General features: G+C 34.6%; 1 protein-coding gene across 1 annotated transcript in view; it reads left to right on the forward strand.

Moving 5' to 3' along the window:
- Window positions 1–8921: 8921 nt before the first annotated feature.
- LOC127101457 (uncharacterized) overlaps window positions 8922–16628 on the forward strand; it is a 31713-nt gene continuing 24006 nt past the window's right edge. Inside the window, exons 1-7 of the mRNA XM_051038888.1 lie at window positions 8922–9153; window positions 9253–9817; window positions 10028–10545; window positions 10588–10683; window positions 10787–11005; window positions 11144–12001; window positions 12102–12574. Coding sequence (XP_050894845.1) covers window positions 8922–9153; window positions 9253–9817; window positions 10028–10545; window positions 10588–10683; window positions 10787–11005; window positions 11144–12001; window positions 12102–12574 — 2961 coding nt within the window. The remainder of the gene's footprint in view (window positions 9154–9252; window positions 9818–10027; window positions 10546–10587; window positions 10684–10786; window positions 11006–11143; window positions 12002–12101; window positions 12575–16628) is intronic.

The raw sequence follows: 16628 nt of genomic DNA on the forward strand, positions 1-16628 counted from the left end.
CTCTATCATGAATTGACACCACTCCTCTTTGATTTCGTCCACTTGATCCTTTGTATAAAATGCACACTTGAATTCCTCAAAGTACTACATAATAATATAACATATTTTGAATTAATTCCAACTATTTAATTATATGAGATATGTGTAAATATAAAAATAACTCATAAGTTAGAAATACATACATCGGTGGGAATCATTAATCGGCCCAAAGCAAGAGTATCTCGCATAAACCTCAACATGAAATACCCGCAATCTATTTGATTACGTTGTTGAGGACACTACATATGAAAAAAAAAATATGGATTATAAATCCTAAGTTTTATCAAGTGTCATCACTAATATAATAAAAAATGTGGTAATTAAAAATATACCGCCACTTTAATCCATGTAATGGAGTTGGCGCCCCTCCTTGAGGTTTGGATATCTCGTTGGGCCCGAAAAGCTTGTAGGACGCTAATAAAATAAAAATGAAGCAATTAGAACAATTCACATAAACTAAGAAAAATTTTGAACATTCTCACTTACGTGTCAATTAGGACCTTCATATCCGGGTATGTTGTCCAATCATTTCCTAACGAGTCAAGATAATACACAATTTCTCGGATAGGATTGATTGCGAGCAACAACCAATGTCCACTGTAATGATTAGGCAAATGTTAGATGGTAACTTGGAAAATAATTATAATAGATGAATTTAGAATGAAATGCTAACCCGGTATTAAACGATATAAAAAACAACTTCTCCGCATCTTTATTGTCCATGAGGATCCGAAGAACGTACTCCGTCACGGTATCCGGTTTACTTAAGATTAAACCTAAGTTGACGGTCGCGGGTGCTAAGAATCCGAATGACACGTCCAAACCATTGGGGCGCATCAATTTGTCATACAAAAACCTAATATAAAAACATCATTAACACCTCTTTTGAAACATAAAGTAAACCGGATTAACATAAAGTAAACATCATTAACATAAGTTGTTTAATTAATAAAACAAAGTAGACCGGATTTACCTAATATATGTATTGACAACGGTGACGCCGATTTCTTCATGACTAAAAACTTGCATGAAGTCTTCATTACCAATCATTTGGTCGTAATCAAAGCCGAAAATCCCTACCTCCATATGTACAGTCCGAACACCTCCGGTCGGTATATCGGTCATCTCTAGAAATGTCCTGAGGCACGACCTATACTTGGTGGTAGGTTTTTTCCTAGCTACGGTCTTCTTAGCACCAGAACTTTTTACCCGTGCGGAGGCGTTGCTAACCTCCTTTTTTTGTTGTGCGGAGGCATTGCTAACCTCATTTTCTTGAAGCTACATGTCATATAAATAGTTAGATCAAATTAAGAATGTAACAACTTCCATGAATATATGTCATATAATTGTATATTACCTCTTTTCTTGAAACCGTGGACTCGGTATGCCGTGGAATCGCATTATCTTTTGATTTGGATTTTGTGGGAGTCTATTTAACATAACCAAGGAAAATATGTAAGTAAAATTTTAAGCATAAATTTTAAACTTTGAATATACACATTAAAGTTAACATAAGTTTTAAGCATACCTCATATCCTACGCATATGAGGTTTGTCGGCCATGCAACAAACGAACCTACTGCTTCGTGCACCGTTGTTGCATCCGAATCATCGCTAGGATATGGTAATGCTGCATTCGGCTCAACTGCAATATCAACTGATACCTTCAAACATCCAGCAGGGAGCTCTCTAGTGTGGAGTAATACTCCGCTAACGTTATGCACTTTTCCCTTGCCAACCATCCGATAGTATGGTGACGACAAATACAGCTGACAATGGGAAATGCCCTAAAACCAATAATAACAAGAAATCGTTAATGTGTATATATGTCAAATACATAATTTAAGCAAATAGTTCAATTTAAGACAATTATATGTAATTACCTCTGGAATGTTCGGCTGAAAGGTACAGTTGATACTGTTTTTGTCCGAAGCATATCTGTATACTGTTGAGGCGCTAGCCTCTCTTTCTCTCCTCAATGCATCAAGCTCAGCTTGCATGGCTTCCAATCTTGCATGAAGCTCCCGATTACTAGGAGCCTTTCCTTTTTTAATACTCAGGGAGGTCGGAGTGACTCCAAATCCCTTACCCCTCACCCGACCAGAATACTCAGGGACATCTAATGCCCGACTAAGTATGCCCTTAGTATCATCGGGAGATAAAGACTGAGATAGCTCCTCCTGAAAAATCAGATGAATACCATATACTTGTCAAATATTTGTGTATAAAAATGTTATTCAATTAATGAAAAAATGTTATACTTACACATTTCTGGTATACGTGTAAAACTTCTTCTTGAGGAACTCCAGATTTGCCCACACGGGCTTCCTTCCACAAAACATGTGCAGGAAGAGATGTTTCTGAACTTTCCTCCTTCTGCAGCTACACATTAAGTCATACAATTTGATCAGATAAAACTAATATATGATGAACAAATTTGTTATCGCAATTTATAAATACTTACCATGGATTGTTCTAAGCGTCCATATCCAACACGTCCTTTTCGGTACGGATATGCGGGACTTGATGCTCTTTCCCGATTTGTAGCACTTATTCTTTGAAAAACCGGGTCTTGTCTTTTGGATTTGAAAGCTTCCCATTCTTCAGCCGATATCAAACTTTCATATTTTTTAGGAAGCTCCGCATCCACAAAATTACCATCCGCATCCTTAAGGAACTTGGATGATAAAAATGTCCGAAACCCTCTTAGAAGCTTTCCGGCCAATTTCATACAAAAACCTCTTCTTTCTTCTTCGATGTTAAAACATCGCTAAGAAAAACATACAGATTGATAGTTAGTATCGGTAATTGAAAAAACATAATTGATACCGTATAATTAAGGGCCAAATGATTGTACCTTTATCTCACTCCAAATTTTTTCTTTGGACTCATTCAGCTCTTTGTTTCTCCAATCATCACATGTAATGGGAATTTCATTCCTTACTAGTGCACCGATAAAACTAGTTAAGGTATGCCCATTAGGTTCTATAAGCTGTCCCTGGTTGTTCCAATAGACATCTAGTATGATGCCTCGAGATCTTCCTTGGACCACCCTTCTCATTACTGTGATGCCTCTTCGAATTTCTTCTTCCGCGGATACTTTTTTACTAACTTCCTCATGTTGGTCATCAGCCATGTCTAACCTGTAATAAACCAAGGAAACCATCAAATATCAAATATAACTTATAATCAAAGCAATTGAAAACAAAAAAATAAAGAAATCATGCATTATCAGATATAACTTATAATCAAAGCAATTGAAAACAAAAATATAACGAAATCATGCATTATCAGATATAACTTATAATCAAAGCAATTGAAAACAAAAAAATAAAGAAATCATGCATTATCAGATATAACTTATAATCAAAGCAATTGAAAACAAAAATATAATGAAATCATGCATTATCACATATAACTTATAATCAAAACAATTGAAAAAAAAAATATGACTCAAATCACTAACATCTCTTTCTTTTCTTTGTTGGAATATTAATCACATGTTTCTTAGCAATGCGTACGGATGAATTGATCCAAATTCCCTCATTATGATCGTTTCTTATATATGACTCATCCGGTATAAGATCCTCAACTTCATCATTTCTATTCAACTCATTCCGTCTAATGCATGACTCATTCTCAACATCAATATCACATTGATCGACACCGCTATCATCAGTCACTTTGTTAGAGAAAAGCACTATAGACCATTTTGTACTCTTCGGGTCATTCACATAGAACACTTGTTTAGCTTGAGATGCTAGAATAAAAGGTTCATCTTTGTACCCCACCCTAGTAAGATCAACTTGCAAAAATCCAGACTTATCCATTCGTATGCCACTACTATTCACCCACTTGCAACCAAAGATGGGAATCTGAAACTTCTCGTAATCAAACACCCAAATGTGCTCAATAACTCCAAAATATGACAAATTTGCATATTTGGGGTTTAAGTCCTACATACTTGATATATGCATTGCTTCAGCTAGCACGGTGACACCACTATTTTGCATAGTACTCTTATCATCTTGTTCTTTGGTATAAAATGTGTATCCATTAATTGAATATGCGCTATGAGAAAACACATGCAAACTTGGACCATATGCCAAACATCTCAACCTTTCTGTTACCGAAGAAGGATCTGAAGAGCGCTTCAAATAAATATGATCCTTCAACCATTGTATGAAACTTTGATTGTGCTCTATAACTATCCAATTTTCATTTCTGTTCGGATTTAACCTTCGGAGTACATCCTTGTGCATTTCAACATATGGCTCAACCTCATTATTATTGTGCAGAACATACAAATGAACTTGATCCCGTTCATCCCTTGATATTGTCACAATTTTATTCCCAATTAATTTTTACCTTCCATTTTGTCGAAAATCTGAGCTCTGGGGAGTCCAATCGATTGAACGTTAGACAAATATTCAGTATAAAACTCAACAGCTTCTTCAACAATGTATCGTTCAACAATACAACCCTCTAGTCGACTTCGGGATTTCACGTACCCTTTTAATATTTTCATATACCGTTCAGCAGGGTACATCCATCTCATATAAGCTGGTCCACACAACTGTGTCTCTTTCACAAGATGAACAACTAAATGAACCATTATGTCAAAAAAAGACGGAGGAAAATACATTTCAAGCTCACACAAGGTAATTACAATCTCTTTTTGTAGTGTTGGTAAGATCTCGGGATCGATCACCTTACTACAAATTGACCTAAAGAAAAAACACAATTTAGTTATGGCACTTCTTACTTTTTCTGGCAAAATAGAACGTATACCTATCGGTAGAAAATGTTCCATTATAACATGGCAATCATGTGTCTTCAAATTTTTCAACTTGAGGTCTTTCATAGAAACAAGTCTTCTGATATCAGATGAGTATCCTTCTGGAACCTTAACATCACTCAGAGACTTACACAATTTTTTTTTCTCCTTTCTAGATAAAGTAAAAGCAGCAGGTGGTAGATATGTTCGTCTTCCTTTCTTCACGGGTGCTAATTCAGTTCTCATTCCCATTTTTAACATGTCCTCCCTTGCTTTAAGGCCATCCTTAGACTTGCCTTTTATATTGAGTAATGTACCGATAACACTTTCAAATACGTTTTTTTTCAATATGCATAACATCGAGAAAATGTCTCACGTACAAAGACTTCCAATATGGCAATTCAAAAAATATCGACCTTTTCTTCCACCCACCTTTCACAATCTTATGTGCAAAAGGCTTGCCAAACTCAGTACGCACATCTTTCACCTTTTCAAAAACTTGTTCACCTGACAATGCGGGTGGAGCTCTACGATGTTCGGTGTCTCCATTGAATGCTTTTCTCCACCCACGGTAGTGATGTTTAGAATGTAAGAATCTACGATGACCGAGAAACACATTCTTCTGGCAAAGTTCCAATCGAATCGTATCGGTTCCGTCTTCACAAACAGGACACGCACGTTGATCTTTAATGCTATACCCATATAGATTCCCGTATGCTGGAAAATCATTAATTGTGCCAAACAACATCGCCCTCAAATTGAAACTTTCTTTCCTATATCCATCATAAACCTCCACACCGTTCTCCCACAAAATCTTTAAATCTTCGATCAGAGGTGTCAAGTATACGTCTATGTCATTCCCTGGTTGTTTAGGCCCAGAGATTAACATAGATAACATCATGTACTTACGCTTCATACATAGCCACGGAGGTAGGTTATAAATCATAAGAATCACAGGCCATGTGGTATGTGAGATACTTTGAAGACCATGTGGGTTCATTCCATCAGTAGATAATACCAATCGAAGGTTTCTTGCTTCTGATCCAAACTCAGGATAATCATTATCAATCTTCGACCATTGTGGTGAATCAGCCGGATGCCGATACTTTCCATCAATAATTCTTTCATCTGCATGCCAAGTAAGATGTCTTGCATCGGTTTCACTACGAAACATGCGCCTAAATCTCGGAATTATCGGAAAATACCATAAGACTTTTGCGGGAGATAATCTTTTCTTATATCGAGACAAACCGCATTTAGGGCACTCAGTTAACATTGCATATTCGTTACGAAACAAAATGCAATCGTTAGGACAAGCATGTATCTTATCATAGCTCATGCCAATAGAGCACAACATTTTTTTTGCCTCATAGGTTCGATTAGGAAGAACATTATCATCCGGTAGCATTTCTCTCATAAGGGCCAACAACTCTGTGAAACTTTTATCCGACCATCCATTGCCCGCCTTTAAGTTGTACAACTTTAATACCGCAGAAAGTCTTGAGAATTTAGTGCAACCTTTGTACAACGGTCTCTCTGCATCGCTTACCATCCTCTCAAACATTTCAGGACAATCATGAAGATCTTCTTCCAGTGCTTCTACAATCTCTTCAACTCGATCACAATCGTATGTTTCCGTGTCTTTGTCGTATGAAGCATAGGTCGTATTACTTTTTCCACTCGATTCAACATTCTCGTTAATTTTCTCACCATGAAATATCCAACACTGATAACTTTATTCAATTCCATGCCTCAGCAAATGCGATTTCAATCCATGTGCGTCAACCTTACCAATATAACAACAACACAAGCAAGGACAATGCATTCGTCTGGGGTTTTCAGCGTGTTGAACAGCATACTTAACGAATTCCGCAACCCCACTCTCGTACTCTTTGGTCATTCGATCGGCACAGATCCATGTTTTATCCATGGTTTTCCTACTTATTAAAGTAAACAATTAATCCAGACGAAAATACATAACTAAGGTAGTATCTTTGAATATCCTAACAATTATAAAGTTCAATTCATTTTAAACTTCAAAAACCTATACATAACCAATGTTAATATAAACTTCAATAACGTATCCGATACGCCAATATACCAACTTTAATTACCTCATCACTTTCATTTTTTATATTATAAGAATCAAACTTTTTCTATTACAATATACCTATAACTATACCTATAACTATATTAGAGTTCGTTCAATAATTTTATGGGAGAAATCTTGTTCCTTTAGAATGAAAGTGAGATGAACAACACTTTCACAGTTAAAAAGAAAAAAAACTACCTATTCAATCTTCAAGTATAATCACTAAGGAAACATGAAGTTTGAACAATATTGAACATCTAAATCCAAGCCTAGTCATGACAGCCCCAACATGCAATGCATTTCAAAATTCATCATGCATACCAAGCAAGTATAAAGAAAATCAAATTGCATACACATATACATACACAATTCAATATACATACATACACAAACTAACAACTCCCAAATCACCAACTATCATTAAACATTGCATTTGTAACACCAGCAACTAACCGATTAGCATAGCATTTTCAACAAACAGTTAACCATAATAAAATTAGAATTAATTCAATTAACATCAACATTCAAAATCAATAAACCAACCATATTCCATAGTAGTTTCAATGAACATTCAAATTGATTTCAAAGCATCATTAACTTTAGCATATCATTGCAACGTCCATCAACACAATAATGATTTCTAACTTCCATACTAACCTCAACTAACATGATCAATGGACTTCTAACTCATGTCACCTCTAATTACTAACAGCTTATTAACTAACATTTTTCATAACACATTTTCCTAACTGTTTTGACTACTAATCTAACTCTCCTAACACAATTAGTTACCTAACCATTTATTAACACAATTGCATACTAGTTTAACAGCTCTAACATCATTTGCTAATAATCATCCAATTCCATAACAATTATAATAATCACTAACAAGTTAGCATACTAACTCAATCACTAAAATGCAATAACAATTCAAACAATCCTAACTCAAGCAATCTATAATTATCACACTAACTGTTACAACAGTCCTAAAACTTCAATTAACATTCACCAAAATCCATTTAACATCCTAACTAGTATTCACCTGTCACCAAACTTTGTAGCTTGTTCTTTTCAGACTAGCATGAGTTACTAAATTGATACACTAACTACTACTTTAACTCCTATTAGCATTTCAATAACTGATTTCAAAATACACTAATAAACCTTGTCCATTCAGTATTAACTAACTTACTAACTTTATTTGCCAATTCAAACATGACTAACCAACTTTCCTAAATAACTAACTGAATCACATTTCAAATTTCATAACAGTCCTACTAACAAAACTGTTCTAATTAATCTCTAATAGTCCCTGACACATAATTAACAGTTTCATAGCTAACTATCGAATCAACTCAACTAACAATCATATTATCATTAACCAACTAACTACTTTTCACTAACTTACTAACTTAACTAACATTTCAAACTAACACTTTAATTCCCTAAACACTAACTGATTCAACTTCAAAACCAACATTCATTAAAAGCGCTGTCTAAGACCCCCCCTTAGACAGCGCTTTCATTATTTTTTTGGAACATTTTCCGTGTTTTATTTTAATTTTAACCTTAGACAGCGCTTTCTTTTAAAAGCGTTGTCTAAGATGCGCTGTTAAAAGTCATTTTTGGCGTAGTGCTTACTTTTTTGAAGTGTTTATTTTGTGGGATTACAATTGACATTTATATTTCATGTATGGTTTAAATGATGATAATGAGTATTTAATTCATGTGTGTGAAATTATTCAAAATCCTATGTTGTTATGTTGAACATTGTGTTTTGTGTGTTCTTTCAACTACAAAATTTATATGAGTATCATATCTTCAAATGTTAATAAGTATTTTAGATTGATAACAAAATACGTTGTCATCTTATGAAATATGTGTATACGACTAAATTATAAATAGATTATTGCATGTCATGTTTGGTTTCAGCATGCCTAATGGAGAAACGCAGGGGTCAAACACAGGTAAGAGGGTTGTGCTACCTTCTTCATACGTTGGTAGTCGTAGATATATGGATCAACTATACTTTGACGGAATGGCAATATGCAGCTATGTCGGATTTCCAGATCTTTTCATTACATTCACATGTAACCCCAACTGGCCTGAAATTCAGCGTTTGCTTGGTTCTGTTCATCTAAAAGCATCAGATCGTCCTGACATCATTTCAAGAGTCTTTAAAATGAAATTTGATGAGCTTTTGTCTGATCTCACAAAGAAAAGTCTATTGGGGAAAGTTCTTGCATGTGAGTAACTTATTCCATATTCAATTAATCGTATTGTTATTTTCAAATTTATCATTCGTGTGCTGACTATTGTATATATTTTATATATTTATTTTATAGATATGTATACAATTGAGTTTCAAAAGAGAGGATTACCACATGCTCACATCTTAATTTTCCTCCATCCATCTAACAAATATCCAACTCCAAGTGATATTGATCGCATTATTTCAGCTGAAATACCTGACCAAGATACCAATGAAGAGTTGTATAATTTGGTTAAAACTCACATGATTCATGGCCCGTGTGGATTTGCAAATCGATCTTCACCGTGCATGAAAGATGGAAAATGTTCTAAATATTTTCCAAAACAGTTTCAGCCCGAAACAATTGTTGATCAAGATGGGTTTCCGGTATATAGAAGAAGGGACAATGGACATACAGTTCTTAAGAATGGAATTCAAGTCGATAACCGGAATGTTGTTCCATACAATGCAAAGTTTTTGACAAAGTACCAAGCTCACATAAACATGGAATGGTGCAATCAAAGTACATCGATTAAGTACTTATTCAAGTACATCAACAAAGGTTACGACAGAATCACCGCTGCCATTGTACCGAATGATGATGGAACTTCCAACCAGCCGCAGAATATTGATGAGATCAAACAGTATATTGATTGTAGGTACGTTTCTAATATATCACTTGAAATATGATGTCATGCAATTTATCTATTTCAACTAAAAGTGTGCAATTTTTCTTTACATGCATGGTGTAGAAAATTTTATATGTACACTGTTTTGACTATATGTGTTATAATAAAATTTATATATTCTGTCTACAATAATCATTCTACTAATTTTAAATCCATTGCCTTTCATTATATTATTTGTAGGTATGTTTCTCCGAGTGAAGCATCTTGGAGGATATTCTCCTTTCCAATCCATGGTAGAAAACCAACTGTTGAGAGACTGTACTTTCATTGTGAAGGTCAAAATTCGGTATATTACACTGATTTTGATTGTATCAATAAAATTCTGGAAAAACCAAGTGTAACTGAATCAATGTTTACATCATGGTTCGAAGCAAATTGCAAGTATCCTGAAGCACCAAATTTAACTTACAGCAAATTTGTTTCAAAATTTGTTTATGTTAAGAAAAAAAGAGAATGGAAACCCCGTCAAAAAGGTTACACAATTGGTAGGCTTATATGGGTTCCTCCAATAACTGGCGAATTGTACTATCTTAGATTGATGCTCACACATGTCAAAGGCCCCCGCAGTTATAATGATATAAAAACAGTGAATAACGTAAAATATGATACTTTCCGGGATGCCTGTTTTGCTATGGGTTTTATCGGCGATGATAGAGAATTCATTACAGCTATTAAAGAGGCAAATCATTGGGGTTCAGGTCAATATTTGAGATTACTATTTGTTCACATGTTATTATCAGGCAACATTAACAGGCCAAGACATGTATGGAGTAAAACATGTCATCTCTTAGCTGATGGAATACTATATGCTCAACAGCGAATTGCAAACAATAGAGGTATTATTTTTCCTATATTGTGAATTTTTAATATATTTATTTGTTTGATTCTTAAAAGTAAATTTGTTTTATAGTTTACACTTATAATTACTATTGTATAAAGGTTTGAGGTTGTCGGATGAAGAGATAATGAATTTAACATTAATTGAGATTGAACGAAATCTTCAAAGGAAGAGCCGAAGTCTAAAGGAATTTGCTGGAATGCCTTATCCAAGTGGATATGTGGTTGAGCAGTTGGGAAATAAGCTCATATACGAAGAGCGGAGTTACAATCCAGCCGAACAATTGCAAGAATACAATAATTTGTTCTTAAATCTTACAGGTAAATATGTTAAATGTTTGTAAGTTTTGTCATAATTTTATAAAGTTAACTTTTAAAGTATGATTTTATCTTACAATTTTTTTTAATGTATAATTAATTTATTCACTGCATGTTTGCTATGTATTTTTTTTAAATTAGATGAGCAAAGAGGTGTATTCAAGCGAATAATGGAAGCAGTAAACAATCAACAAGGAGGCGTATTTTTTTTGTATGGATACGGTGGCACAAGGAAAACCTACATGTGGAGAACTCTAGCTTCCTACATAAGATCAAAGAAACAAATTTGTTTAACTGTTGCTTCATCGGGCATAGCTTCACTACTACTTCTAGGAGGTCGAACGGCTCATTCAATGTTCAAGATTCCAATACCTACAATGGAGTCTTCTATATGTAATATCGACAAAGGTAGTGGTCGTGCAGAGCTACTAAAAATGGCAAAGTTGATAATTTGGGATGAAGCTCCAATGGCACACAGATTTTGTTTTGAAGCGTTTGATAAAACCCTTAAAGACATAATGGGGCGTTCTAATTGTTCTGACAAATTATTCGGAGGGAAAGTAATTGTATTTGGTGGAGATTTTCGGCAAATATTACCATTTGTACCAAGGGGCAGCCGTTCAGATATAATACATTCTACAATAAATTCATCATACATCTGGGATCATTGTGTTGTGCTGAAGCTTACAAAGAACATGCGACTCCAACAAGCCGACAATACTTCAAGTACATCTGAATTAGAATTGTTTTCTAATTGGATATTAAAAGTTGGCGATGGGAAATTGGAAGAACCTAACGATGGTTACACGGATATTCCTATCCCAAATGATTTCTTAATTTCTAACTATGATGATCCACTAGAAGCCATTGTTAGTGAAACATATCTGAATTTTCTTAACAATTACAAGAATCCAGAATTTTTGCAATCAAGAGCTATATTGGCAGGAACAATTGGAACGGTTGACATCATAAATCAATACGTTTTGGGATTCATACCAGGTATGCGTTATCCATTGTAAACATATTTATAGATACATTCATATATTTATATGTACTAACATAGATTTATAATAATAAAATTTCAAAAATTTTCCCAAAGGTGAAGAAAAGGAATATTTAAGTTCAGATTCTGTAGACACTTTTGACGGTGAAGGAAATGAAGCTTTTGATGTTTTGACCCCGGAATTTTTGAATACACTTACAACTTCCGGTCTACCTAACCACAAGATTAAATTGAAGATTGGGACCCCTATTATGTTGCTTCAAAACATTGATCAACCTGAAGGTCTCTGCAATGGAACAAGGCTTATAGTTACAAGATTGGCAAACCACGTTATCGAGGCAAAGATTATATCTGGAAAGAATATTGGAGGGGTTATCTATATTCCAAGAATGGATATGACTCCAACACAATCTCCGTGGCCATTCAAAATAACTAGAAGGCAATTTCCCATAACTATATGTTATGCTATGACAATTAACAAATCTCAAGGTCAGTCGTTGGATTATGTTGGATTGTATTTGCCTAGAAGTGTATTTAGTCATGGTCAACTATATGTTGCAATATCAAGGGTCAAAAGCAAAAAAGGGCGTTAAGATATTAATTCATGACAAGGATAACCATCCATTGAATTCTACAACAAACGTCGTGTTCAAAGAAGTTTTTGAAAACTTATAGAACGTAAGTTTTTCATTAGTTATATTATATCAAGAAATGTTGTTGTTTATTATTAGAATTTTATTGAATGAGTTGTATAAAATATACATTAAGTTTTAACATTTGTTTATATGGATGTAATTGTTTTTTACAGGGTAATGAATCATCACTTCCTAAAAGGTTGCGGACAGGTTTTGTATAAACCCAGTTTTTTAAGGACCAAAGAATTGTACGAAGTTAAATCATTTTTGTTTCTGGACTTATTTCTCACAATTTTAACTAAAATTGTGAACCTTTTGTTTCAATATCTTTTGTTGCATTAAACCTTACTGTATCAATTGCAATTAATTTCAACATTTGGTAGTATTCATTACTATATTTTAAAACAAATGAGGTTCTGGTATTTCTTTTACATGGTTTATGTATTTTGGTTAAATAATCATTTATTATGAAGGTTAATATTTGCGCTTTTATACCTCAAATTAGTAATAGATTGGAAAATTTCATCCATTACTAAATAAATATATTTTTATTTCTTATGTCCAAAATCTCAATGATAAATGGAACGTTTATTCATAACATTAACAATGGAATGTTTATTATATATCAATATACCAATAAGTTGTAAAAATATTTTTGTATTATATTTTTTGATTATTTCCTTAATATAGTATAAAAAAAAATTAAGCAAATTATATTACTATAAATTAATAATGTTTTACTTTATTATGTCCCAAACTGGAAAAAGTTATTTGTGGAAATTTTTGAACCCATTTATTGATCATTTAACATCCATTACATTAAAAAAAACTCTTATGCAATAAATTTGTGTACGTTGATCCAACCATATATATATATATATATATATATATATATATATATATATATATATATATATATATATATATATATATATATATATATATATATATATATATATATATATATATATATATAAACAAAAAAATATATTATATTTTAATTTTTTTAAAATAAATTATTGCACTTGCGCGACCCGTGCGAACGCACGGGTCCTTTACTAGTTTGATATGAAAGTTGATTTGGTTTGTTTCCCTTTTTGACATGCATCACAAATTCTATCTTTTACGAATTTTATCTTAGGCAAACCAATGACAAGATCATGCTATATAAGTTTATTCAAATGTTCCATATGAATATGTGTGAATATTTTGTGCCACAACCATGACTCATTATTGTTTACCATAAGACATTTTACGTTCAAAGGTAAATCATCAAGGGAAATCATAAAAATATTATTAATTCTTGTACCTTTGAGTTTTACCTCATGAAAGACTTCATCTTCAATCAAGCATTCATCTTTAGTGAACTTGATTTTGAAGCCCTTGTCGCAAAGTTGGCTAATGCTTAGAAGATTATGCTTTAATCCTTCGACACAAAGGACATCTTCAATGGATGTGAAAGGGGGTGCTCCAACTTTTCCTATGCCAAGAATTCTCCCTTTGTTGTTATCACCATATGTGACATAACCCTTGGCCTTCAATGCTAGATCTGAAAATTTGTTTATGTCTCCCGTCATATGCTTGGAACACCCACTATCAAGATACTAAAGATTTGATGAGGTTTTCAAGCATACCTACAAAACATAGTTACGTTTTGTTAGGTACCCAAATTGCTTTGGGTCCTTCATAATTAGTGTCTTTCTTTATCCATACGTAATGCCCACTTGCTACGCTAAAGTTTCTAACATAGCATGCATTAGGTGTATGGCCAACTATTCTACAATAAAAACAAGTAGGTTCAAAATTGCTTCTATATCTAGGAACATAAGATTTATTTTTAGAAGATCTTTTTCTTTTAGGATAGTGATGAACATTTTTTTCCTTGTTCACTTTCTCTTTGGTTGGTTGGTCATTAGCCTTAAGAAAAACAGTTTTGCTTGAACTTGGCTTGGAAAATTTTGAATAACCAAGTCCACTTTTGTCATTGGAATATCTTTGTTGGCTAAGGACACCTTCGAACCCAATTTGTCCTTTTTCATACCTTTCAAGAACTCTTTTTAATTGGACAATTTGGAAAGAAAGTGATTCACAAGAGATCATGAAGCACCCTTTGTGTCTGTAGGAGATCATGAAGCACCCTTTGTGTTTTCTTTTACCTCTTTGGGTTTGCGTCTGTAGGAGATCATGAAGCACCCTTTGTGTTTTCTTTTACCTTTTTTCTTGCTTGCATTCTAACCTTGCTAACCTTATTCAAAATACAAAAATATGTGTTGTTTCCTTTTTTCTTATTTTACAAGGTAGGGACTTGTAATCAAAGGATCAAGCTTGGTTTATAAACTAGGGTTTTGATTCCTAAGGTCAAATTTTGGTTACCAAGTGGTCCACAAGAGCTTTTACTTCAAGGCATGACCTATATTCTTAGGTCACATTCATGTCAAACTTCATTCAACATCATTTGATCAAGAGAATGTCAAGTTTAGTTCCTAATTTCAAAATTGATTCAAGTGTGGTTCATGTGTTTATTTCCATCCCATCTCCATCCAATTTTCAAGCAATTACCAATATTATTTAGGGGACAATCAAGTTTCTTTAATTTGGTATTCAAGTGTTCATCATTGGGCCTTTGGATGTAAGAAATCACAAGTTGGTACATGTCTGATTGACCTAAAATCGAGTATGGCATGCCATTTGGTCCAAACACCATAAGTCTCTCATTTCTCAACATTTTAGGGATCTATTTTGAGACAAATGTCACATTTGAAGTACTCTACAACTTTGCTTCAATGGTCAAACACCAATTTGGCCTCTAAGTCCATTAATTTTGGAATTTTCCAAGATGCCCATTTGTACATAAAAGTCGGCCTAAAACTTGGTCGACCTAATGCCTGGCCTAGAACTTTAGGTCACGACCCTAACTTTCCATCCATGCCATTTTCAACTCAAGCATTCTTTTGATTTGATTCTTTTTAAATCTGATTCTTCACCACGAGGAGATTATTTGGTACAAAGAATATCTCAAAACGCACGAGTGGATTTCATTCGGCCTATGTTCTAACTTGGTACCATGGACTCTGCTTCTTGTGTAACTTTCAGGTCAAGAATTTCATGCCATTTTCAGTTTGGGACTATCGCATTACGCGAAAAACCGGCGGGAAAACGAAACAACAGAGCCGCCACCGTGCATTATTTATCCCAAAAGAGGGAAAGGAAACGCTCGAAGTAAACCTGGAAAAGACATGGTCTCGCGACCAGAGAAAGATGGGATCGGGAGTTGGTTATGCGAAGGGAAGGTATTAGCACCCCTACGCATCCGTCGTACTCGACGGGATCCACGCTCAAAAAGAATAGAAGAAAGGTTGCTAAAGACTGCTCACAAACTGCACACACGCTGGAATCAAACAGAGAAAGGACGGAAAAAGAGGACTCGGCAGGATATCGCATCCTGGGCCTACGTAGTCTGTCAGACACAGACATCAGAGTCGACGTAGTTCGGGGACAGGGGAAACGTGCTCGCTAGGATGTCACATCCTATGCATACGTATCTTCTCTAACCAGAGAAAGAATCAGAGCACTCGTAGCTCGGCTAACACACGCCAAACAAAACACAAACAGGAAACCGAATGCCAATCGCTGGACTTACGTCAAACTCCACACAAACAGGCAAACATGGAAACCGAATGCCAATCTCTGGACTTACATCAGACTCCGAACCAACAGACACACATAGGAAACCTACTTCCAATCGCTGGACTTACGTCAGACTCCACACAAACAGGCAAACATGGAAACCGAATGCCAATCTCTGGACTTACATCAGACTCCGAACCAATAGACACACACAAGAAACCGACTTCCAATCGCTGGACTTACGTCAGACTCCACACAAACAAACACACACAGGAAACCGACTGCCAATCGCTGGACTTACGTCAGACTCCAAACAAATACCACGCAGGAAACCGACTGCCAATCGCTGGACTTACGTCAG

Source organism: Lathyrus oleraceus, chromosome 1 (assembly GCF_024323335.1).
Source record: "Lathyrus oleraceus cultivar Zhongwan6 chromosome 1, CAAS_Psat_ZW6_1.0, whole genome shotgun sequence".
NCBI classification, from domain to species: domain Eukaryota; kingdom Viridiplantae; phylum Streptophyta; class Magnoliopsida; order Fabales; family Fabaceae; genus Lathyrus; species Lathyrus oleraceus.